The 26,365-nt window shown below is 52.1% G+C and overlaps 1 protein-coding gene across 1 annotated transcript in view; it reads left to right on the top strand.

Moving 5' to 3' along the window:
- The first annotated feature begins 11,389 nt into the window (after positions 1-11,389).
- BCR (BCR activator of RhoGEF and GTPase) overlaps positions 11,390-26,365 on the top strand; it is a 134,487-nt gene continuing 119,511 nt past the window's right edge. Inside the window, exon 1 of the mRNA XM_002830901.6 lies at positions 11,390-13,124. Within this exon, the coding sequence (XP_002830947.3) occupies positions 11,846-13,124 (1,279 nt within the window). The 5' untranslated portion in view covers positions 11,390-11,845. The remainder of the gene's footprint in view (positions 13,125-26,365) is intronic.

Here is a 26,365-nt window from a genome sequence, read left to right as displayed (position 1 = left end):
CTCAGGGTCCCCCAGCTGAGCCTTCCCCTTCACTGCTGCTCCCTGCACCCTCACAATGTGAGTCTATGATTCTGTCCTTCCCAGCCCAGCAGCCATAGTGACAGAGGCTCCACACAGACCGGAGCAAAGCAATTGCTCTCAGCATCCTTCAACTCTGTGCCCTGGGTGCCTGCCTGCCTCCCCCTCCTCCCAGCCCTGCCACAGGCCTCTGGAGTGGAGAAGAGGCCAGCAGGATCCATTCGACTCACATTTCAGCCTGGGGGATGGGATGGACCACTGTCAGACAAACCTCACTCTCTGGAGGGATGCCGGGCATGTTAACCCAGGAGAACTCAGGTCACCTACAATCTAGGTAACTGAATATTGAAATGGACAGAGGATCGGTTAAATTGACACATTCACTCATTCATTAACTCTTTCTTTAATTTAAATTTTTTTTCTTTTTTTTTCTTGTAAGGCAACACAGCCAGGGTCTCGCTGTGTTGCCTGGGCTGGCCTCAAACTCCCGGTCTCAAGCAATCCTCCTATCTCAGCCTTCTGAGTAGCTGGGACTACAGGTGCACTACTGCACCTGGCTTCATTGACTAATTCTCTTTTTTTTTTTTTGAGATGGGATCTCGCATTGTTGCCCAGGCTGGAGTGCAATGGCGTGATCATAGCTCAGTGCAACTTTCCATCATCAAGCAATCCCCCCACCCCAGCCTCCCAAGTTGTTGGGACTACAGGAATGAGCCAGCATGCCCAGCTAATTTTTAATTTTTTAAAATTTCACAGAGATAGGGTCTTACTGTGTTGCCCAGGCTGCACTAATTCTTACTTGTTCATGCATTCAGCTTTCCTGGAGCCCCCTTTCTGGCCCAGCCCTTTGCATTCTCCCATTCACTCCTCCCACAGCCCACACGGCAGATGCCAGCCCGACCCCATTTTCACAGGTGAGCCAGGCTTGGCATGGGGCATAAGCCCTGGGTCCACACAGGCAGGGCTAGACTGGGAGGCAGTTCCCGCCAGCTCTTGGAGTCCTGGGCCCCTGGGGGATGCTGGCAGGTAGCCAAGGAATCCCAGGCTTGGAGGAGACTGCAGAGGGACACAGCAACCAAGGGAGCCCAGGGCAGGGATGAGAGAAGACGTGGGGGGTTTCAGAGGAAGAAACTCACAGCACAGAGAGGGACCCCTCCTCTCCTGAGGGAGAAGCAGCTCCTGGACATGGGGTGGACCCTGGGCACCCCCCCCGCCCCCCCCCCCCACACACACAGACACCTGCCACTTCAGGCACTGCGTGAGATGCAATGCCCTCCCAGCAGTTCCCAGGCTCCTTTGCCATCTGCTGTGGACTACCAATGTCATCTCCCATATGTCAGCCTTTCCCTGAAGGAAACTGAGGAGCAGCCAGGATGTGTGACTGTCACATGCTCCTTCCAGGCAGCACAGACCCTTCCTGGCCTCCTCCCCTTTGTCCAGGCACCCCCTCAGTATTCAGGGCCACCAGCCAGTGTCTGAGCCTGGGCCCCAGGCAGGTGAGGGAGCATGGGACTCCTGTCCCTGGGCACTGTCAGCAGGCTCACCCCTTGTCTTCTGGGACACATGGTGGGTGGTCTGGGAGGCAAACCAGGTCTGGGCTCCCTCTTCCCTGACAGGTGGTTGGCACCCCTAGCCTGAGGGTGCTCTGGGCCTCTGCTCACTGGAAGCCACAGCCTGGACCAACTCACTGGCCCTGTCTTCGGGAACAAGCTCATCTTGTCCCAGCAATTTCGCCTCCTGTGAAGGCTGCCAACAGTGGCCAGGAGACTCCACTGGGATTCTCCTGGCTGCAGGGACCTCATCAATAATTGATTCTGCAGAAGGCAGTGGAGTTCCTGAGGAGGGGCCCAGGTCTGGAAGGGAAGGCTCACAGCCCCAGTCACTCGGAACCTGTGACCAGCAGCTCCACAAGGGCTCGTTTCTCACTAGACAAAGATGGCCCTCAGATCTTTGCTCCGCACTCTGGCTGGGGGCAGGGATAAAGGACAGCTGTATTGATGGCCCAGTTTTCTGATCTTGCCCCCAGCTCCCTAGGGTTGACAGATGACAGATGATGGATGACAGATGATGGATGGTGGTCACATGGCCACATCCCGCTTGAAGGGAGCCCTCCTCTGGCCTCCAGTCTCCCAAGTGAGTGGGGACAGGGGTGGAGACAGGGCGGAAAAGGAGCAAGAAAGAATAAAAGCTCACGCAGGCTTTTAATTCAGGCTCAGGCAGATCTGAGGGCAGAAAGCCCAGCCATCTACAATGTCTTGCCTGATGGTACTGATTGTGACTCAGGAGGTTGGGCTCAAGTCTGGGCCCCCAGTTATTGCTATGTGACTTGGGGGGGGTCACTCTCTGAGCCCTTTTCCCTGCCTCTTGTTGGGGTAATGGCTGGGGAGGTGGAAAGAAATCACGCTGAGGGACCTCAGTTCCAGGCTGGGCCCCTGGTGAGGGCTGGTTGGATAGGACTCCTGAAGACTGTGTGACCCTCATAAGCAGAGCCATTGCACCCACCCACAGGGGGCCTTTGGGTGAATTAGAAAAAGGCACCTTGGCTGGGTGCAGTGGTGCACACCTGTAATTCCGGCACTTTGGGAGGTGGAGGTGGGCGGATCACTTGAGCTCAGGAGTTCGAGAACAGGGCAACATGGCGAAACTGTCTCTACAAAAACTATAAAAATTAGCTGGGCATGGTGGTATGTGCCTGTAGTCCCAGCTACTTGTGGGGCTGAGGTGGAAGGATCGCTTGGGCCTAGAAGCTTGAGACTGCAGTGAGCTGAGATTGTGCCACTGCTCTCCTGCCTAAGCAACTGAACAAGACCCTTTAAAAAAAAAAAAAAGAAAAAGCCACCTGTGCAGTTCCCCAAAAAGTAAAACATAGAATTGTCACATGACATTTCTACGAAATATACCCTATGAAATATACTGTCCCTAGGTATATCCTCCAAAGAACTAAAAGCAGACTCAAACAAGTACATTGCCTTAGTGGGGGCCTGCCATAGTCTAGGTGGTTTTTAAAACAACAGAAATTTATTTCTCACAGTCCCGGAGGCTGGAAGTTCCAGATCAGGGTGCCAACACGGTTGGATTCTGGCAAGGGCCCTTTTCTAGGTCACAAACTGTAGAATTCTCACTGTATCCTCACATAGCTAAAATAATTTGAGAGCGCTCTTCAGGGTTCCTTTTATAAGGCCACTAATCCCAGCCAGGCACAGTGGCTCACACCTGTAATCCTAGCACTTTGGGAGGCCGAGGCGGGTGGATTGCCTGAGCTCAGGAGTTTGAGAGAAGCTTGGGCAACATGGTGAAACCCCATCTCTACTAAAAAAAAAAAAAAAAAAAAAATTAGCCGGGCGTGGTGGTGTGCGCCTGTAGTCCCAGCTACTTACTTGGGAGGCTGAGGCAGGAGAGTGGCGTGAACCCAGGAGGCGGAGCTTGCAGTGAGCCGAGATCGCACCACTGCACTCCAGCCTGGGCAACAGAGCGAGACTCCGTCTCAAAAAAAAAAAAAAAAAAAAACCAGGCACAGTGGCTCATGCCTTTAATCCCAGCACTTTGGGAGGCTGAGGTGGGTGGATCGCGAGGTCAGGAGATCGAGACCCATCCTGGCTAACACGGTGAAACCCCATCTCTACTAAAAATACAAAAAATTAGCCGGGTGTGGTGGCAGGCGCCTGTAGTCCCAGCTACTCGGGAGGCTGAGGCAGGAGAATGGCGTGAACCTGGGAGGCGGAGCTTGCAGTGAGCCGAGATTGTGGCACTGCACTCCAGCCTGGGCGACAGAGCGAGACTCCATCTAAAAAAAAAAAAAAGAATGTCATATATTTGGAATCATACAGTACGTAGCCTTTTCAGAATAGTGTCTTTCATACAGTAATAGGCATTTAAGTTTCCTCTATGTTTTTCCATGGCTTGTCAGCTCCTTTCTTTTTAGTGCTGATTAATATTTCATTGTCTGGATGTACCACAGTTTCTTTCTTTCTTTTTCTTTTTTTTTTTTTTTTGAGATGGAGTCTCGCTCTGTCACCCAGGCTGGAGTGCAGTGGCACGATCTCCGCTCACTGCAAGCTCCGCCTTCCGGGTTCATGCCATTCTCCTGCCTCAGCCTCCCAAATAGCTGGGACTACAGGTGCCTGCCACCATGCCCAGCTAATTTTTTGTATTTTTAGCAGAGATGGAGTTTCACTGTGTTAGCCAGGATGGTCTCGATCTCCTGACTTCATGATCCGCCCACCTCGGCCTCCCAAAGTTCTGAGATTACAGGCGTCAGCTGCTGCGCCCAGCCTTCTTTTCATTTATTTATTTAATTTGAGACAGGGTCTCACTCTGTCACCCAGGCTGGAGTGCAGGGGTATGATCATAGCTCACTAAAACTTCAACCTCCCTGGCTCAAGCAATCCTTCCACCTCAGCCTCCAGAGTAGCTGGGACTACAGACACATGCCACAATGCTCAGCTAATTCTTTTATTTTTGGGTTTTTATTTATTTATTTATTTATTTTTAGAGATGGGGTCTCACTATGGTGCCCAGGCTGGTCTCAAACTTCTTCTCCTTTATTATTTATTTATTTATTTTGAGACAGAGTCTCGCTCTGTCACCTAGGCTGGAGTGCAGCAGCGCGATCTTGGCTCACTGCAACTTCCGTCTCCTGGGTTCCGTTCCAGCGATTCTCTTGCCTCAGCCTCCCGAGTAGCTGGGACTACAGGCATGCGCCACCACACCAGGCTAATTTTTTCATATTTTTAGTAGAGACAGGGTTTCGCCGTGTTGGTCAGGCTGGTCGTGAACTCCTGACCTCAAATGATCCACCCTCCTTGGCCTCCCAAAGTGCTGGGATTACCCGTGTGAGCCACCCTGCCCGGCTTCTATTCTTTCATCTGTTGACTGACACCTGCATGCTTTCCATCCCCAAGGCTTTGAGGCATGAGAAGTTCTGCATTGTCTCCAGCAGAGGGGGCTGTTGGGTCCCAGCCTGTTCTTCCAGTAAAGGGAAAGGGTGGCCTCCGGGAGGGGTTTGCTGGAACTTTTGCTTGGGGCCTAGGAACCACTTCGGCTGCTGCTGAGGGTGTGTGACGGTGTGTATGTGTTTTGATTTTAAAATGACTTCTAGGCTGGGCGCGGTGGCTCACGCCTGTAATCCCAGCACTTCGGGAAGCTGAGTTAGGAGGATCACTTGAGCCCAGGCGTCTGAGGCTGCAGTGAGCTAGGATTGCAATAATGCACTCCAGCATGGGTCACAGAGCGAGACCCTCATCTCAAAAAATATATAAATAAATAAATAAATAATAGAATCATGTAACCACACTCAGAGAACGAACAAGGAAAATTGAGGGGGAACATCACCAAAAACCCCACTTCTCTGTTATATTTTAGTTTTGAGATCTAAAAACATAATATGGATTGGGAATGATGGAAATACTTGTTATCTAATTGTGGCGATGGCTTCAAAGTATACACAGATGTCAAAAGTCATCATACTGCACTCCTTATGCGCAGTTTATGACACTTCAATTATACTTCAATAAAGTTGTAAACAAAAAAAAAGCTGGGTACGGCGGCTCACGCCTGTAATCCCACTACTTTGGGAGGCCGAGAAAGGTGGATCACCTGAGGTTGGGAGTTCGCCACCAGCCTGACCAACATGGAGAAACCCTGTTTCTACTAAAAATACAAAATTAGCCAGGAATGGTGGTGCATGCCTGTAATCCCAGCTACTCGGGAGGCTGAGGCAGGAGAATTGCTTGAACCGGGAAGCGGAGGTTGTGGTGAGCTGAGATCGCGCCATTGCACTCCAGCCTGGGCAACAAGAGCGAAACTCCGTCTCAAAAAAAAAAAAAGACTGTAAAAAAAAAAAATTTTTTTTTTTTTTTAAGACAGAGTCTCGCTCTGTCACCCAGGCTGGAGTGCAGTGGCACAATCTTGGCTCACTGCAAGCTCCGCCTCCTGGGTTCACGCCATTCTCCTGCCTCAGCCTCGGAGTAGCTGGGACTACAGACGCCCACCACCACACCCGGCTAAATTTTGTTTGTATTTTTAGTAGAGTCGGGGTTTCACCGTGTTAGCCAGGATGGTCTCGATCTCCTGACCTCATGATCTGCCCGCCTTGGCCTCCCAAAGTGCTGGGATTACAGGCATGAGCCACGGTACTTGGCAAAAAATCTATTTTTTTTTAAATTACAAAAGATAGGTGGGTTGGCTTGTTTGTTTTTTCTTGAGACAGAGTCTCACTCCATCACCCAGGCTGGAGTGCAGTGGCGTAATCTCCCCTCACTGCAACCTCTGCCTAGTAGATCCAAGCAATTCTCCTGCCTCAGCCTCTGGAGTCACCATGCTCAGCTAATTTTTATATTTTTGGTAGAGACAGGGTTTCACCATATTGGCCAGTCTGATCTTAAACTCCTGACCTCAAGTGATCCGCCCGCCTAGCCTCCCAAAGTGCTGGGATTACAGGCGTGAGCCATAGATAGGCTTTTTATTACGAAGAATTTAGAAAAGCATGATGATGAAGAAAATAAATGTCACCCACTGCTCACAGACAGCTGTGGAGCCCTTGGTGAAGCCCCCTCCTCCTGCTGAACCCCTCAGAAGGCTCCTGGGATAGTGCTCAGGGCCCATCTAGCCTCCAGCTTCTGCAGCCAAGCTCCAGGGCCCACCTCTGCCCTGCGGGCCTCATGATGCCAGACTCAGCTAGCATCCTTCCCACTGAGGGAACAGCAGCTATCAGCATGAGGCTCTGCCTTCTTCACTGAGTCTTCTCTGCTCAGACTCCGGGGTCCCCATCATCTCCCTGGCCACTCCCTTCTTAGTCTCTCTGCCTCTACTTCCCCCCAGTCCAGTCCCTGTCCCTTCGCCACCCAACCTCATGCAGGCAGGGGGAGAGTCTCCAGCCCTGTGGCTACAAACAACAGCGATTCACTGGCAACACTCCACTTTCTCTCTGAGGTCTTCATTGCTCCTTGGTGCCACAGGGTCACCCTGTCTGCCTGACACCTGCTCATGGATGGGCTATGGGGACCTGAAGCCCAGTGCAGGCACCTCTGCTTGCCTGTTGCAGTCACCATCCCAAAGTCATCCCCATGAGCTGGCCTCCCTCTGTTGGGAGAAAAGCTGGGTGTTGGGAGAGAAGCTGAGGCAGGGCTTGCATGTCTGCTAGACTTGCTGGCTCCTTGCTTCTAGCGCTCTCATTATCTCAAGTAGCCATATGTTTCAAAGAAAATGCTAAACTGTCACAGCTGTAGCTCATTTGCTTGATACACTGCTTCCTTTCAACCCCACATCCTCACCACCTGTTTCTTTGTTTGATCACCAATAAATAGCATAGGCTCCTAGGGCTCGAGGCCTTTGCAGCCTCCATACTAGCGTTGGCCCCCTGGTCCCACTTTCTCTCTTGTCTTTTCTCATTCCTTTGACTCTGCCGGACTTTGTCACCCTCAAGGCCTGGTGTTGGGTCTGATCACCCCAACATCCCTCATTCCCCACACCCACTCCATCTACAAGTCCCATGAGTTTTACTTCCAGAATGCTCCTGAAATCTAACCCCTTCTGTGGGGTACCTTGCTTCTGCCCTACTCTGGGTCACCAATGCCTTCCTCATGAACAATTGCCACAATCCCCAACCACTCCCCCTGCTCCCACCCCCCACGCCCAACCTTCCACGCAACAGACCCCAGCAAGTCACCCCGCTTCCTGTGCGGTTGAATAAAGCAGCCACAGTGGCCATTGAAACTCATTAACAGGAAACCAAATATTCAGTTCTTCAGCTGCCCCAGCCACGTTTCAGATGCTCAGATGCTCAGTAATCACACGGGGCAGCTCATGGCTGCCACACTGTGCAGCACAGATTACAGAACATGCCCATTGTACCGGAAAGTTCTATCAGACAGTGCAGGTCTAGAACCTTTGAGCAGCTTTTCCTAGCATTTAGAATAAAACCCAAACTTTGTACAGGCCTACAAGGCCCTGCCTCACCTCTGATCCCACTTCCTACTGCCCACACCAGCCTTATCTCCAAACCTGACTGTTTCTCAAACAGAACTTTGAAGCCTCCTTGTCCTTTGCCTACCTGGTCCTTGTCCTTAGGACCAGCTCAGGCATCACCTCCCCCGGCAAGCCTTTGCCCGGACTGTGCCTTCTCCCACAGGGCACACACACCTTTGCTATAGCCGGGCTGTGAATGCCTTATCATTTCCTCCCCCATACACAGGCATCGCTCTCGGTGACCTATCTGCCCTCCAGGCCACGCACACATCTGGTTCCTCATTCCACCAGACCTGGCTGAGCACTTACTCTGAGCTCACTATAGAGGGACATAGGGGAACAAGACAAACAAGTCTGTGACCTTGCAGAGTTTAGATCTAGTTGGAACAGACACTGAGTGGGGGATTACAGAGTGTTATGTGTGTCTAAACCCCATGCCCATGCCCATGCCCATGCCCTGCTGCATTCCTCCCTAGGGAGGGATGGATGATAAGAAAACTCTGCAGGAAAGGCCCAGAGGCCCAGGATAGGGATGCTTTCAGGGAAGTCCTGAGGAGAGAGCAGTGTCCTTGGGGCCAGAAGAGGCTATCCCACAAGGGAGAAAGCCACTATCTGGACGTGTCCTTGTGTCTAACAAAAAGCCATTTTCTATGCCAAGAGAACAGAGCATGCAAACTCAAACTAAACAGCTTCAGAGTTTATTTAGAGACAGGGTCTTGCTCTGTTACCCAGGCTGGAGTGCAGTGGCGTGATCCTAGCTCACTGAAGCCTCAAATTCTCAGGCTCAGTGCAATCCTCCCACCCCAGCCTCCTGAGCAGGTAGGACTACAGGCACGAGCCACCATGCCAGGCTAATTTTTAAATTTTTTTGTAGAGATGGAGTCTCACTATGTTGCCCAGGCTGGTCTTGAACTCCTGGGCTCAAGCGATCCTCCTGCCTCGGCTTCCCAAAACACCAGGATTACAGGCATGGGCCACTGTGCCTGCCTTTATCATACCCATTTTAAAGAAGAGGCCATTGAGGGCTGGGTGCAGTGGCTCACACCTGTAATTCCAGCACTACAGGAGGCCAAGGCGGGCAGATCACGAGGTCAGGAGTTCAAGACCAGCCTGGCCAACACAGTGAAACCCCATCTCTACTAAAAATACAAAAAACTAGCTGGGCGTGATGGCAGGCGCCTGTAATTCCAGCTACTTGGGAGGCTGAGGCAGCAGAATCGCTTGAACCTGGGAGGCGGAGGTTGCGGTGAGCAGAGATCGCGCCACTGCTCTCCAGCCTGGGCAACAGTGTGAGACTCCGTCTCAAAAAAAAAAAAAAAAAAAGAGGCCACTGAGGATGACAGCACTGCTCAGTATGGCACTACTGGGATTCCAGCCCCTTTAGTGGCCAGGGCATCATTTGCATCTCAGTTTCTTCACATGCAAAATGGGCTATTTGCAGCCTGATGGGAAGGGGATGAGAAGGTCCGCTGGGTCCAAGGGACCAGGATGGCAGGAGGTTAGCAAGGCCTGCAGAGGGCAGCAGTGAGCTGCGCACCGCCCACCCGGCCTAGAAACTGGGGCCCATCGGTTTTCCAGCGCAGGAATGTTCTCCAGGGGCACCAATATTAACAGGCAATCACGAAATCGACCCCTACACACCATTTATCAGGGTGTGTTTTACTTTTGCCCCATCTGGGCATTTTACACAGGATGCTCTCAACATTTTGTACCGTGGCCCACAGGACTGCGTGGAAGACAGGACAGCTCAGAGCAGGGAGTGAAACAAAATCTTTGATGGTTCTCTAGGGAAGCCCGGAGATCTGAGACAGGGCAAAGAGCAGGGAGTCTGATGAGCACAAAATTAAAATACCCAAACCAGCCTGCCGGGTTAGGGGAAAAGGAAGCAGGATTGGGCACATGAAGAACGGATGACAAAACTGAGGCTCGGAGAGGCTGAGAGAGACACTGCTGAGGTCACACAGCCAGGAGTCGGCAGGAAGACCTGAACCCAAGCAGGGCTGGCCTGGCTACTAGCCTGGGCTCAGTCCTTTAGATTGGACTTCAAAGCATCTGCTCCAGATGACACTGGCATTGGGAGGAGGGCATGATAATCCCTAACATCCACGCAGGGACAAACGCACTTGGAGGTGGATGTTCTTCTCACTTCAAGGAAACTGAGGCAGAGAGGGAGAGGTGGTCAGAACTCAAGCCCAGTAATTCATTTGCCAAATCCTGTTTCCTTTTCCCCTAACCCAGCGGGCTCCTTTGGGTATTTTCATTTTGTGCCCATCAGATTCCCTGCAGAGTGCTCTTCACTGTGTCTCAGATCTCTGTGTCCCTAGAGAACCATCAAAGATTTTGTTTCGCTCCCCGCTCTGGGCTGTTCTGTCTTCCACCCAGCCCTGTGGGCCTCAGTGCAGGCTGGTGGCCCCCTTAGAGGGAGGCTAATCAGGGAAGTTCTGAGTCAGGTCGTCCTGGAAAAACTACATTGACCTCTAGAGCTCAAGAGCGGCCAGGGGACAAACACATGGCTCAGCACACAGGAAGGCAGGTGTGGGTATTGAGTGACCTGAGGGAGAAATCCCTATTTATCATCCATCATGTGGTCCTGCTGTGACAAACCCGTGTGGCAGCCACCCACAGCAGATCCACAACGTGAGAGGCCCGCTGAAACAAGGATGCTGGCATTGGTTACTCAGCCTGGCCCTCCCTGCCTCGCTGGGTGATCTGCCTGGTCCTGGCCTCTCTGTGAGTTGGGCCCTGCTGGGTGGTCCCTAGTGTGCCCAGCCCTGAGGCTGGTGAGAGGCCGGGCTGTGAGGTGTGAGGAACTTACCTGCGTCTCCATGGAAGGTGCCCTCCCCATCGTTGGGCCAGATCTGCCCGGTCTTGCAGACGCCCACGATGGTGGCCTCCGACACGACAACCGGGCACTGCCGGTACGCTTATGGCATTGCGGCGTAGTAGGGGCAGAGCGGGGAGGTTGCTTCTGTCGGAGGACTGCTGCGAGTTCTGCCAGAGAGAGCAGCTCTTGTCCCGGAACATGAGGTAGGTGGTGGGGCTTGGGGACACGCGGCTGGACTGGCCGGAGAAGTCCTCCTGGCCGGAGGGGAGCCAAGTGTTCCTGTTCTAGGACTGCAGAACTGGCCCGGACCTCTGTGTTGGAAAGGTCTTTATGGACCAGGGAGTCCGGTGTCCTTTTTATGGGGGACCCCTGGGATGCGAGTTGCACAGTCCAATTCGCTGTTGTTAGGGCCTCAGTTTCCCAAAAGGCACAGGGACAGGGGGAGGGTGGCGGCTCCAAGGCGGAGCCGCCTCCGGGGGCCCCCCCCCCGCCCTGTGCCCACGGCGCGGCCCCTTTAAGAGGCCCGCCTGGCTCCGTCATCCGCGCCGCGGCCACCGCCCCCCGGCCCTCCCCTTCCTGCGGCGCGGAGTGCGGGCCGGGCGGGAGTGCGGCTAGAGCGGGCCTGCGGAGCGTAGCGTCCGAGGAGGCGGCGGCAGCCGCGGTGGCGGCGGGGCTGTGGGGTGGTGGGGGAGCGAGAGGCGAGGAGCGCGCGGGCCGCGGCCAGGGTCTGGCGGCGGCCTGGCGGAGCGGAGAGCAGCGCCCGCGCCTCGCCGTGCGGAGGAGCCCCGCACACAATAGCGGCGCGCGCAGCCCGCGCCCTTCCCCCCCACCCCCCCCGCGCGCGCCCCGCCCCGCGCGCCGAGCGCCCCGCGCCGCCTCACCTGCCGCCAGGGAGTGGGCGGGCATTGTTCGCCGCCGCCGCCGCGCGGGGCCATGGGGGTCGCCCGGCGCCCGGGGCCGGGCCTGGCGAGGCCGCCGCGCCGCCGCTGAGACTGGCCCCGCGCGCAGCCCGGCGGCGCAGGTGAGGCCGGCCGCGCCATGGTGGACCCGGTGGGCTTCGCGGAGGCGTGGAAGGCGCAGTTCCCGGACTCAGAGCCGCCGCGCATGGAGCTGCGCTCAGTGGGCGACATCGAGCAGGAGCTGGAGCGCTGCAAGGCCTCCATTCGGCGCCTGGAGCAGGAGGTGAACCAGGAGCGCTTCCGCATGATCTACCTGCAGACGTTGCTGGCCAAGGAAAAGAAGAGCTATGACCGGCAGCGCTGGGGCTTCCGGCGCGCGGCGCAGGCCCCCGACGGCGCCTCCGAGCACCGAGCGCCCGCGTCGCACCCACAGCCCGCGCCCGCCGACGGAGCCGACCCGCCGCCCGCCGAGGAGCCCGAGGCCCGGCCCGACGGCGAGGGTTCTCCGGGTAAGGCCAGGCCCGGGACCGCCCGCAGGCCCGGGGCAGCCGCGTCGGGGGAACGGGACGACCGGGGGCCCCCCGCCAGCGTGGCGGCGCTCAGGTCCAACTTCGAGCGGATCCGCAAGGGCCATGGCCAGTCCGGGGCGGACGCCGAGAAGCCCTTCTACGTGAACGTCGAGTTTCACCACGAGCGCGGCCTGGTGAAGGTCAACGACAAAGAGGTGTCGGACCGCATCAGCTCCCTGGGCAGCCAGGCCATGCAGATGGAGCGCAAAAAGTCCCAGCACAGCGCGGGCTTGAGCGTGGGGGATGCATCCAGGCCCCCTTACCGGGGACGCGCCTCAGAGAGCAGCTGCGGCGTCGACGGCGACTACGAGGACGCCGAGTTGAACCCCCGCTTCCTGAAGGACAACCTGATCAACGCCAATGGCGGTAGCAGGCCCCCTTGGCCGCCCCTGGAGTACCAGCCCTACCAGAGCATCTACGTCGGGGGCATGATGGAAGGGGAGGGCAGGGGTCCGCTCCTGCGCAGCCAGAGCACCTCTGAGCAGGAGAAGCGCCTTACCTGGCCCCGCAGGTCCTACTCCCCCCGGAGTTTTGAGGATTGCGGAGGCGGCTATACCCCGGACTGCAGCTCCAATGAGAACCTCACCTCCAGCGAGGAGGACTTCTCCTCCGGCCAGTCCAGCCGCGTGTCCCCAAGCCCCACCACCTACCGCATGTTCCGGGACAAGAGCCGCTCTCCCTCGCAGAACTCGCAACAGTCCTTCGACAGCAGCAGTCCCCCCACGCCGCAGTGCCATAAGCGGCACCGGCACTGCCCGGTTGTCGTGTCCGAGGCCACCATCGTGGGCGTCCGCAAGACCGGGCAGATCTGGCCCAACGATGGCGAGGGCGCCTTCCATGGAGACGCAGGTGAGTTCCTCACGCCACGTGCGTGGGCACACCTGCACCGGGGAGGAAAACCATAGACGAGTATGGGATACAAAACAGAAGTTGGAAGGGAGGAGTGGATAGATAGTTTTGAGTGATTATCAGGTGCACTTGTGGTTCACGCGGATCCTGCACCCGAACAAACTCCATCCCCTCCTCCTTCCTGAATGCAGATTCTTAGTGTTTGGAATGGAATTGGGTTGAGGATGGTCTTGTGAGGGATGGGAGGTGGTTTGTTCCTTTGGTTCTAGAGCAGTGTGTTTGTGAAGTATAGCTTGTGAGTTGGAGGAAGATGCTTCAGGCAGTAACCTTGCCCTGTGCTCTCTGCACGCCGGGCAGTGAGGATGGCATAAAAGCCGGAGTCATCTCTAGCGCCCAGATCGGATGCTGTTAGCAGGGACTGATTTATGTCTTGGGCATTCCCCGCCACCCCACTGATCCTGTTCTGGAGGAGTTATATGACACGTTTCTGAAACCTGAGATATGCTAGCTGCTCCCAGGCCATAGAAGTGTCAGGTTTGCTTGCTAACCAGCAGCCCTGAACGCAAGTTACAGCAGGTGAGAATAGGAATTAGAAGGAAGTGAGGCGACAGGCAGTTGTGACTCAGTGGGCCACCGAAAATCAACTGCATGGAGATTTTATCTGGGGCTGAAGCAGAGCCACACCCGTTCTGATCTGCCTGGCTTTCATGGGAGGCTTCACCCATGATTATTCACCACCAGGCTCCTCCATGGTGGTAACCCAGCCCCATTTGCTGACCCTCCAGTGTGCTCCTGCTGCCTCATCTTGCCAAGGATAAGCACCCACAGGTGCTTATTTGGGGCTCCCAATCTGTGGTCAGACTCTAGCACTAAGATTAAAACTATGGGATTGTACACCTAACTTCTGTGCTAGATGCAAATACCATCAGACGTTTTGGGTGATGGGCCTATGTTTTGAGATCCAGGCACAGTTTGCCACTGGGGTAAGGAAAGGGTGGGCTGGGGTGTGTGTGAGGCTGTCGGGAATCTTTTGGAGTCCTGGTCCCTGTTAAGCTGATCTGGTTTTCTGCTTCATTGATTTTTCTTTTTCTGCTGATGGAGGAGTTGAATGTGCTTGGTTTGTCAGAATCCTCTTGAAACAAGTGAGGCTATTTTTGGCTCTTAGAGCTGCTGCCTTTTTGTGGTGGGCACTCTGTCCTGTTTGTGTTAGGTACTTCCAGTTGCTGATCTTCCATTTGCAGCTGGGGTTTCCTGTGGTGCACGGCTCCGACCTGCCGTCTGGCCCGGCTGCATTCCCTAAGTCCCTATGTGGGGGCGGGGGTGGAAGGCTGTACTATTCAGAAGCCTGCTTTGCAGGCACATCAGCTCGTTCGGGGTCTGGAGGATTGCCTTGTGGTTACTGGGCACCAGCCTTGTCTGGCCAGCTGTTGGTCAGGCGAGCCAGCTTGAACTGGCCCTCAGTGCCATAGTGCAGGAGAGTTACTAATAAAGAAGAAAATGAGAGGTTTTTAGGGAGATGTGCAAATTGAAATTGATAGTCTTTGCTGGTGGAGAATTCTGGGTTTCCAGAACCTTGGGCCCAGCCTTTCCTACAGCTCCTGTAGAATTGGCCATGTTGCCCACCACATCTAGACGCCGAATGCAAGTCAGTAAATGAAAATAGGAATTATTATAGAGGGATGGAAAGCCCAGTGCCTTGAGTCACACAGGGCAGGTCCTCAGGAAATGGCTGAGGAGTTAATTTTACCACTTGGACCCACTTTTAGGACTTTCTGGATTCTTCTCTGAATGTCCTTAAGGTCCCACAGTCTCTTTCCCATTAGGCTTTATTTTTTCCCCTTAAATGTTTTGTTTGTTTTTTGTTTTTAAGAGACAGGGTCTGGCTCTGTCATCCAGGCTGGAATGCAGTATTATGATCATAGCTCACTACAACCTCAAAACTTTTGGGCTCAGGTGATTCTTCCACCTCAGCCTTTTCAGTAGCTGGGACTGCAGGCTCAAACCACTATACTGGGCTAATTTTTAATTTTTTTTTTTTGTAAATACAGGGTCTTGCTGAGTTGCCCAGGCTGGTATCAAACTCCTGGGCTCAAGCATTCCTCCAGCTTCAGCCTCCTGAGTAGCTGGGGTTACAGGGATGAGACACCTCACCAGGCCTCTTAGACGTTTTTAGTAACTAAGGTCACTTAAACATTTTTAAAAGAGATTATTTTCCCTCAGACAGTTTTTCTTTTTTAAGACTTAATTTTTTTAGAGCACTATTAGGTTCACAGCAAAATTGATCGGGAAATATAGCAATTTCCCACATACTCCCTACCCCCACACCCTCACAGCCTCCCCAGTTAACATCTCCCACCAGATGGCCATGTTTGTTACAGTCCATGAGCCTACCTGCATTGGTGCCTCATTATTACCCAAAGTTCAGAGTTTACATCACTCTTGGTGTTGTACAGTCTATGAGTTTGGATCCTGTTATGTTTTAAAACTCCTGCTTGTTTTAGCCCTGGGCACCTTGACACTCTGCCCAGCAGTTTCCTCTGACGTGGGTCCATGTGTGGCAGGCGTGGAAAGAGGAATCCTCACTGGCTCAGCCATCTGTCTCTGCCTGACTGTTTACTGATGTTCTTTAGAGGGCTGTGGAGCCTGCTGGTCTGAAAAGGAACAATGAGGAAAATCACTCATGGGGGTGGGTAGGGGGAGGAAGTCTCCCTAATGCTCCGCGGTGGCAGATGTGGTGGCCCCCATCTAATAACCTCAGAATCAGTCTGTTTGGATGAATGGACCGTCCCATTTCCAAGCTGAGGCCCCTCAAGGGAGGGGGCCGAAGCCATTCCTGGGCACGGTGACAAAGTGCTTCCCATAGGGCCCCTCATGGGCTCATCTGTCGCCCTGGGGTGGGGCTGCCCATTTACAGGTAAAGACACAACTGGGAAGTGGCAGGGCTGGGATTCTGGGTCTCTGTGTGAGTGCAGAGCTGTTCCGTTTGGAACGTGGTGGCCCTGTGGCGTTCTTCCCACTACCCCACACTGCTACCTGCAAAGCACAACTGGGGAGGTTCAGGGGGTCCTTCCAGTCTTTGCACCCTGGGCCCGCCTGTGGGGGTAACGATAGACGGCTGTGGGCCCTGCTGTAAAACTATTCGGAACCCGGCCGGGCGCGGTGGCTCAAGCCTGTAATCCCAGCACTTTGGGAGGCCGAGGCGGGTGGATCACAAGGTCAACAGATCGAGACCATCCTGGCTAACACGGTGAAACCCCGTCTCTACTAAAAATACAAAAAATTAGCCGGGCGTGGTGGCGGGCGCCTGTAGTCCCAGCTACTCGGGAGGCTGAGGCAGGAGAATGGCGTGAACTAGGGGAGGCGGCGCTTGCAATGAGCTGAGATCGCGCCGCTGCACTCCAGCCTGGGCGACAGAGCGAGACACAGTCTCAAAAAAGAAAAAACAAACAAACAAAAAACTATGCGGAACCCACAGAAGTAGAGTGTGGTTCTCTTTGTTTTGTTTTGTTGTTTTTTTTTTTTGAGGCGGAGCTTCGCTTTGTTGCCCAGGCTGGAGTGCAGCAGAGCCATCTCGGCTCACTGCAAGCTCCGCCTCTCGGCTTCACACCATTCTTCTGCCTCAGCCTCCTGAGTAGCTGGAACCACAGGCGCCCACCAGCACACCCAGCTAATTTTTTTGTATTTTTAGTAGAGACAGGGTTTCACCGTGTTAGCCAGTATGGCCTCGATCTTCTGACCTCGTGATCCGCCCGCCTCAGCCTCCGAAAGTGCTGGGATTCCAGGCGTGAGCCACCGCGCAAGGCAGAGAGTGTGGTTCTTGCCATCTGGGAACTTACAAGTTACCCAAGTTACCGGAAGAGAGGGAGAGGCACACATGTATGTGCTCACGGGAAGTGAGATCAGAGAAGCTTCCGGAAATGGCAGGACTGAAGAGGACTTGATCAGTCAGCAGAAGTTGGAGGGCAGAGAGTAGCCGTTTGCCCTAAGGAAAAATGGCAGCAAAGGCCTGGGGCCACCCACGTCTGCCCTGTGATTCTAGACTGTGTGCTTTTCTTTAAATGGTAAAATATGCTTAACTTAATTAAAATTTACCATTTTTGTAACTTTTAAAAAGTTTGGTAAAATGCACATAACAAAAGTTACTGTCTTAACCCTTTTAAATTGTGTTTTTGGGTAAGGCCAGTCAAGTGAAGCAGTGGAACATTTTAACCATTTTTATCCGTACAGTTCTGTGGTGTTGACTACGTTCACATTGTTGTACGACCATCACTTCTATCCATCTTGAACTTTTTCATCTTCCCAACTGAAACTCTGTACCCAATAAATAATAACTCCCCATTCCCTGCCCCCAGCCCCTGGCACCGCTATTCTCCATTATGCGTCTGTGAATTCAGCTATTATAGATACCTCACGTAAGTCCAGTTCTGCGACATTCGTCTTTTTGTGATTGGCTTATTTCACTGAGTGTAATGTTACCAATGTTCATCCATGTGATGGCAGAAATTGTGTGGATTTTTTTTTAATGGAGTTTAACTCTGTCACCTAGGCTGGAGTGCAGTGGCGTGATCTCTGCTCACTGCCTCCCCGGTTCAAGCTTCAAGCTTGAAGATTCTCCTGCTTCAGGAGTTCAAGATTTCTCCTGCTTCAGCCTCCCGAGTAGCTAGGATTACAGGTGTGCACCACCATGCCCAGCTAATTTTTGTATTTTCAGTGGAGACGGGGTTTCGCCATGTTGGCCAGGCTGGTCTGTAACTCCTGACCTCAAGTGATCCACCCGTCTTGGCCTCCCAGAGTGCTGGGATTATAGGCATGAGCCACTGCTCTGGGCCAACTGTGTGCTTTTTGAAGGCAGGAATAACTGGTTCATTTCTGGGTGACCCAGGGAGTCTGGTTCTGAGCTTTACACATAGCACATACTGGAAGAGCCCTTCCTCCTTTTCATAGCCTATGGGGTCAGGACTGGGGACTTTTACCGATCATTGGGAAGTGACTTATCGATTACTCGGTCTTTTTCTCATTTCATCCCTGTAGTTTACTTTCAGAGGATCTTTTTTTTTTTTTAATTGGCTTAAAATACCTTTTTTTTTTTTTTTTTTTTTTTTTTTTCATAGTTCTCTGGTTGGCTAGGCAGTTTTCCTGATGTGGGCCGACTGGGCTGAAATAGGATGGTCTAGTTAGCCTCACCCACACATTCTGTGATTGCAAGCTGATTGGCATTGGGGAGGAGGGGCTGTCTTATTTGTCTTGCAGCTGGGTCGATATCAGTTGAGACACCAGACATTTCTCCTTCTCTTTCTCTCTCTCTTTTTTTTTTTTTTTTGTAGAGATTGGGTCTCCCTGTGTTGCCCAGGCTGGCCTCGAACTCCTGGGCTTAAGCAATCTACCCACCTCAGCCTCCCAAAGTGCTGGAATTACAGGCATGAGCCACCACACCCAGCCTCCTGCTTTTTCTTTTTTTGCCCCATTGATACATAATAATTGTACCTATTTAGAGGGTGTGATGTTTTGATACATATCTGCAATGCATAATGATCAGATCAAAGTGATTAGCATATTCATCACCTCAAACACATTTATTATTTGTTTATGCTGGGAGGTCTGAGGAATTCTTGATCCAAACACCCAGCCCAATGTGCCTGTCAACCTTTTTCCAGGTGTCAGTTGTGAGACAGGACAGATCTTGTATTTCTTCATGGACTTCATGTGAGTGGCTGCCCTGTGTTTTCACATTTTTATTAAGCAGCTTAATTTGCCCTTTGGATTCCAGTGATGTGTTGGCGCCAGAGTGACCACTGCATTGTTTTTCCCTTGGGTGATGGGCTGGACTGGCAGCCAGTTTGAGTGAGTAACTGTGGGGCAGAGAAAGGTCACCCGGGCCTGGAGTTGGCTCCATCATCATCTCTTAAGGCCAGAACCTCGTGGCCACCTCTCAGTTGAGTACAGGCTCCTTTCCATGGATGGAGACAGAGTGGGCAGATCTGGGTGGAGTCTGAGGCCGCTAAAGGCATCAACAGCACAGAAGCAGAGTAGATCAAATTTTACAAGCGTTCTCTGGTTCAGGAAGGCTGACTTGTTTTGGGAACAGAATGGAGCATTCTGAAACATTTCACTGAAGAAGGAGCTGGGAGTGCTGTTGATTTGACTGGGTTCAGGGGAGCGTGCCTTATCCCTGACTCCCTTTTGCTTAGTTTGTTGCTTCTAGCTTTATAGCCTTTCTTCCTTGGCTAGAAGTCCTGTGGCTGGGAGGGCTTGTGTTTGTGACTGCTAACCTCACCAGGACAAAGAGCCCAGGTGAGCTATGTGCTTGAGCACACTTGGAAGAGGACACGGCAGTGCATGAGGCCCAGGCTGCAGCTCACCCCTGTGGTTTGAGAGGGTCCCCTGTTTAGAGTGAATGAATGGGCATCTTGGAAGCTTTCTCAGGTTACCAAAGAGTAGGTCTGAGTTTTGGCTGAGGCTGCTGCTTTTTGGGTCAAGACTTGGGGTGGTGGTGGATTAAATTAACTATGAACCCCAGGGAATATCTTGACCCTGGCTGGAATACAACTGTTGTGGCTCAAGTAGGTTTTTTTTTTCCCCCTTTGAAAAGTGTAGTTATTTTAATTAAAATACAATATCCATGTGACATGTGAGAAGTTTGTTATTTTTATTATTGTAAAATTTATATTATATTTTTTATTTTTTCAAGACGGGGTCTCGCTCTGTCACCCAGGCTGGAGTGCAGTGGCACGATCTAGGCTCACTACAACCCCGGCCTCCCTGGTTCAAGCGATTCTTCTGCCACAGCCTCCCAAGTAGCTGGGATTACAGCTAATTAGCCTGGCTAATTTTTGTATTTTTAGTAGAGACAGAGTTTCACCATGTTGGCCAGGCTGGTCTTGAACTCCTGACCTCAGGTGATCCGCCCCCCCCCCCCCCCCTCAGCCTCCCAAAATGTTGGGATTACAGGCCTGAGCCACTGCGCCCGGCTAAAATTTATATTATAAAATGCACCGTTTTCTCCATTTTTAAGTGTACAGTTCAGTGACATTAAGTACATCACATTGTTTTGCAACCATCACCACTTGTCAATTTCTAGAACTTTTTCATCTTCCCAAACTGAAACTTTATATCCATCAGACTTTAACTCCCCATTCCCCCTCATCCCCAGCTCCCGGAAGCCACCGTTCTACTCTGTCTCCATGATGTTGTCTCTCCTAGATGCCTCATGTAAGTGGAGTCTTATAATATTTGTCCTGTGTCTGGCTGATTTCACTCAAGCAGGGCTTTGAAGTTCCCCAGGGTTGCACTCTCAGTCTTTTCTTTTTTTCTTTCTTTTCTTGAGACGGAGTTTTGCTCTTATTTTGCCCAGGCTGGAGTGCAATGGCATGATCTCGGCTCACTGCAACCTCTCCCTCCCGGGTTCAAGTGATTCTCCTGCCTCAGCCACCCAAGTAGCTGGGATTACAGGTGCCTGCCACCATACCCGGCTAATTTTTTGTGTTTTTAGTAGAGACGGGGTTTCACCGTGTTGGCCAGGCTGGTCTCGATCGTTTGATCCTGTGATCCGCCCGCCTCGGCCTCCCAAAGTTCTGGGATTATAGGCATGAGCCACTGCGCCTGGCCTAGCCCTCTCAGTCTTAAGACTGAGTTAACTCCCAGCTCTGATCCTTCACAAGGGTGTTCTCTTCCGGAAAACACCCGTTAGCAATGGCGATCTTCCCTGGGCCTTCAAGCCCTTAGCTTTGAAGTGGCCCAGAGTATTAGTTTGCCAAGGCTGTCCCATAACAAGATACCAAGACTGGGTGGCTTAAATAACAGAAATATATTTTCTCACGCTTCTGGATGCCAAAAGTCCAAGATCAAGGTGCTAGCAGGGTTGGTTCCCTGGAGGGCTCTCTTTGGCTTGCAGGTGCCATGGTTTTGCTGCCTCTGCACATGGTCTTTTCTCTGTGCATGAACTCCCCTGGCATCTCTCTGTGTCCAAATTTCCCTTCTTTTTTTTTTTTTTTTTTTTTTTTTGAAATGGAGTTTCACTCTTGTCACCCAGGCTGGAGTTCAATGGCACAGTCTCAGCTCACTGCAACCTCTACCTCCCAGGTTCAGGCAATTCTCCCGTCTCAGCCTCCCGAGTAACTGGGATTACAGGTGCCTGCCAACACACCTGGGTAATTTTTGTATTTTTAGTAGAGACGGGGTTTCACCGTGTTAGCCAGCCTGGTCTCGAACTTCTGACCTCAGGTGATCCGCCCTCCTCAGCCTCCAAAAGTGCTGGGATTACAGGCATGAGCCACTGCACCCGGCCCAAATTTCCCTTCTTAAAAGGACACCAGTAAGACTGGAGGATTAAGGTGGGCAGTAAAGACCCCCGCTTTAACTTAATCAGTTCTTGAAAGGCCTTCTTTCCAAATACAGTCACATTCTGAGGTACTGGGAGTTAGAACGTCAAAATATGGGAAGTGAGGCATGGTTTAGCTCGAAACACTTGGTGAGTCCGTTACTGGACAGCAGAGGAAAGGGCTGCCAGGCAGAGGGAGATGGTGCTTGTGCCGGCTCCCTCAGACGTGCTAGGAGGAATGTGAGTCAAGCGTCATGTGGTTTTAGGCAGCCTAGAGCGGCCTAGAGGACACTGAGCCAGGCATCAGGAGGGCTGCGTGCTAAAGCTTCATGTGCTGCCATCTCTCTCCACATCCAAAAAGTAGGGATGGGAACAGATCATTGCTAAGGTTCTTTCCTTGGCTTCTTTAATTTTTTCTTTAAATTTAAAATTTATTACTATTTTTTTAATAGATAAAGGGTCTTGCTCTGTTGCCCAGGCTGGAGTATAGTGGCATAATCATAGCTCACTGTAGCCTCAAACTCTCAGGCTCAAGCAATCCTCTCTCCTCAGCCTCTTGAACACCTGGTACTACAGGCACGTGCCACCATGCCTGGCTAATTTTTAATTTTTGTTGAGACAGGGTCTTGCTTTGTTGCCCAGGCTGGTCTCAAACTCCTGGCCTCAAATGATCCTTCCCGCCTCAGCCTCCCAAAGTGCTGGAAATAATTATAGATGTGAGTTACTGCACACAGCCTGAATTTATTATTAACACAACTTTTTCCATCTCTTTTCTGTTTATCTTGGTTTATGTCTCCCTTATTAAAAATGAAGGCAACCACCTCTCCCTATCGAATCGCTCAAAGGTATTTATTGAGCATCTACTTTGTGCCTGGCACTATCTTCATGGAAATCCTTTCTTCCTTATTCATTGATTTATGGAAAGGCTTATCTCCAAGGGCCTTGTCTTTAAAACAACAACAACAAACAAACAAAACTTTTCTAATGTCAAAGCATTTTCCCCTGCGTATCTTTCTTTAACAGTATATTTGCAGCTGTTTCCTGTTAATCCTTTGTCTATCTGGCTTCCTTTTTAGGGTGATGGGATCCTTAAGCACAGAGTATGCCCTGCTGTAGTGTCCTGCAGGATGGGCCACACTCTGGCCCTTTAACAGTGTTTGATGTGAGATGCACCTGAGCCCATGGAGGTTTGTGTCTCGGGCCCTGTGGGTGTTTACACATTGAAGATGGAATGATACACACTATCTCTGAGATTTTTATTTGCTCAGACCTTCCCCTGTTCTGGCCCAACCCCGCTTAATCACGTCTAATAAGTGGTGGTGGGTTTTTGGGGGCCTGGTGATACAGGTGGCCCGGCAATGAAACGTTGGCTTTGGAGATTATCCTGCTGGTTCTGTTTCCTTCTTTGCTGATGATTGGTACTCCCTGGCTCACCCTTAGAGAACTTCCCGAATCCTCAGACTGGGGCCTGCTAATTAGCTGTCTTGGGTTCTAGCTCTCACTGCCACAACTTTGCAAAATGACTGTAGATGTGGATGGTGGCTGGTGCCCATGGGCAGAGCAATCAGCACGTTCATAGACCCACCTTCCTGGGGCTGAGGTGAGAAGACCGGACACCCCACTGAAGTAGTAAATATGACTTTCATGGAGGCTGCTTCATGGGCCCTCGAAAGTTTCTTGTAAAGTGGCCGGAGCAGGATTATTATAATTATACTCCCTCCACTGATTGAGTCTGAGGGGGTATGAGACACTCTGGCCTGGAGTAACCTGCCCAAGGTCAAGTGGTCGGTGGAGGGGCTGGCGCTGCCTCTCTCCTCAGACTGAGTGGTTGTGTTAATCACATGAGAGCAGACACGGAATGACTCCTCGGAGGTGGAGGAGACCTGGATCATTTGCTCAGCAAACCGGTTTTGGGCACCTGTTGTGTTGGGCACAGATGGTGCTCAGTACAGTCAGGCAGGCCTTCCAGCAGGTCAGCTTTGGTCTGGTGGGAAGACAGCCTCATTAACCTAAGTGCCACGATAGAAATCATCTGGCCCCAGCCTTTAGTCTGGGTCTTGAAGGTGTCAGCCGTCTAGGAACATGTTTCCCCTCTCTTATTTTGCAAATCTCCAAGACAGGAATTTCCTGACTCTTGATAGCTCCTTCTGGGACACTTTGGTAAGGCTTCTCCAGCAAGTTGTGTGGCAAGGGGTCCAAGAAGAAAGAACTGTTGGAAGGGCGCTGCCCATCCATCTGCTTTTCCCACCAACAGTCAAGGGCTATGAATGCTGACCTGCTGCTGACAGTGGTCTGTTGTGCAGGTTCTGGGAGGGGCAGAGGGACGAGGTCTGGCTGGGAAGATGTAGCGGAGATACACAGAGGTAGCCGGCTGTGTGTGCACAGGGCCAGGTGCAGGGCCCAGAGAGCCAGGTGAGTGACCAGGGAGCACTGGGAAGGAACCATCTCCAGGCAAGGCCAGGACACAGCCAAGGGGATCCCAGAAGAAGAGAGGGGAGCCTTGTGCAGCAGCCACAAAGAGAGAGAGCCAGGCGGAGCCAGGAATTGAGCAGCCCACGGAGATCCTCGACTGAAGTGCCACTGTTGGCTCAAGAAGATTCACTTCACTTTAAAGGCCTGACATGCTTCCGTGTTTAAAGTGCTGCTGGGGTCAGTTTGTATGCCTGTAGAGTAGGGAGAGATTTTCTGCACATGACGAGGTATTGATGAGCATTCGAAGCAACCTACAGGCAACATATGTTGACTTAGTGCAGACTTTGAAGGGAAAAGATCTGGACTTGCCCAGAGGCCTAGCACTTGCCACTGTGTGGCCTCGCACAGGGACTTAATTGTCCCTTGGCTTCTGTCAGCTGGAGAGGGTGACCCTTCCCCTTGGAGGCTTCGTGGGAGTAGCGGGTGCAGACCATCTGGCCTCCTGTCTGGTCTCATAGAGTCTCCTGTTCATGCATCTAATGTCAGTTGATTGAACACCACTTAGCAAAAAATCTTAAGGAGAAATGCATAACTTAGTATGGACATTTCACTCACTTGGTTCAGCCATTATATCACCAGTATGAGCTCCGGGGGGACCCAGGGGTGTGCCAGGGCCCTCATTCTCCTCCCATAATCCTCCCAGGCTGAGTGGAGTTCTTACGTTTTAAAGGTTATGCAATGGACTGCATGTTTGTATCCTTCTGCAAATTCCCCTTTTGGGGAGAGGCTGAGTTGCCCTGTGCTTGAGGGAGCTGGGCAGATGGTACTTTGTGTAGCCTGCTGCATTTTGCAGAATGTCTTCTCTCACAGGGGTCCCTGTGGAGGAGCGACAGGAACCCTCTTAGCTGAGTGTTGGGAGGTTTTAGGTGGAGGGCTCAGGTCACCCCCAGGGCTCATTTGACTTCTACCTTATCTGGGTAGATAGGATCATCTTTGTCCCACAGTCCTTCCTAGTATTGTGAAGTGATGCATTGGCGTGAGCCCAGGGGTGCCAAGGGTGGGCTGGCAATGCCCACGTCCAGTTCTCTGTCCCTGAGGCACGGAGGTGGTTGTGCTGGGCTCAGAGCCGCCGTCTGACTGGTTGGAAGCCCTGCTCTGATTTTGTGAATCACCCTAGTTAAGTGGAAGCTCAGCATAGCCTGTTCCCTCTGTGGGGGTGTGCAGAAGCACTGTTTATTTTTGCCCAAATCTTAGAGTGATAAATGGAACTCATTTATGAATTTCGACTTCCAAAAGCTTTCCACTTTCTCCCTTAGGAACATGGATAAAAATTGTCCACATTTGGTTTTGGAGACATGGATTGTTACCTGAAACCTACTTTTCAGATGTTCTTGATGTGAAAACTGTTGCCAGGCTGGGCGTGGTGGCTCATGCTTGTAATTCCAGCACCTTGGGAGACTGAGGTGGGTGGGTCTCTTTTTTTTTTTTCTTTTTCTTTTTTTTTTTCTTTGAGATGGGGTCTCGCTCTATCACCCAGGCTGGAGTGCAGTGGAGCATCCGCTTCCCAGGTTCACGCCATTCTCCTGCTTCAGCCTCCTGAGTAGCTGGAACTGCAGGCGCCTGCCACAACGCCCAGCTAATTGTTTTTGTATTTTTAGTTGAGACGGAGTTTTACCGTGTTAGCCAGGATGGTCTCGATCTCCTGACCTCGTGATCCACCCGCCTTGGTCTCCCAAAGTGCTGGGATTACAGGCGTGAGCCCCTGTGCCCGGCTGGGTGGATCTCTTATGGCCAGGAATTTGAGACCAGCCTGGGCAACATAGCAAGACCCCATCTCTACAAAAAATTTAAAAATGAGCTGGGCATGGTGGCATGTGCCGGTAATCTCAGCTATTCTGGGGGCTGAGGCGATAGGATGGCTTGAGCCCAGGAATTCAGGGCTGGAGCAAACTATGATTGCACCACTGCACTTCATCCAGCCTGGGCGACAGAGCAAGCAAGACCCTATCTCTAAAAAGCAAATAAATAAATACACATAAAAGCCATTGCTTTTTTTTGGCCGGGAGTGGTGGCTCATGCCTGTAATCCCAACACTTTGGGAGGCCGAGGCAGGCAGATCATCTGAGGTCAGGAGTTCAAGACCAGCCTGGCCAACATGGTGAAATGTCATCTCTACCAAAAATACAAAAATGAGCCGAGCAGGCTAAGAGTGGTGGCTCACGCCTGTAATCCTAGCACTATGGGAGGCCAAGGCAGGCAGATCACCTGAGGTCGGGAGTTTGAGACCAGCCTGACCAACATGGAGAAGCCCCATCTCTACTAAAAATACAAAATTAGCTGGGCGTTGTGGCGCATGCCTGTAATCCCAGCTACTTGGGAGGCTGAGGCGGGAAAATCGCTTGAACTCAGGAGGCAGAGGTTGCAATCATCCAAGATCGCACCATTGCACTTGAGCCTGGGCTACAAGAGCGAAACTCCGTCTCAAAAAAAAAAAAAAAAAAAAAATCATCTG

Source organism: Pongo abelii, chromosome 23, assembly GCF_028885655.2.
Source record: "Pongo abelii isolate AG06213 chromosome 23, NHGRI_mPonAbe1-v2.0_pri, whole genome shotgun sequence".
NCBI lineage: Eukaryota > Metazoa > Chordata > Mammalia > Primates > Hominidae > Pongo > Pongo abelii.
This window is presented reverse-complemented; position numbering and strand designations above follow the sequence as displayed.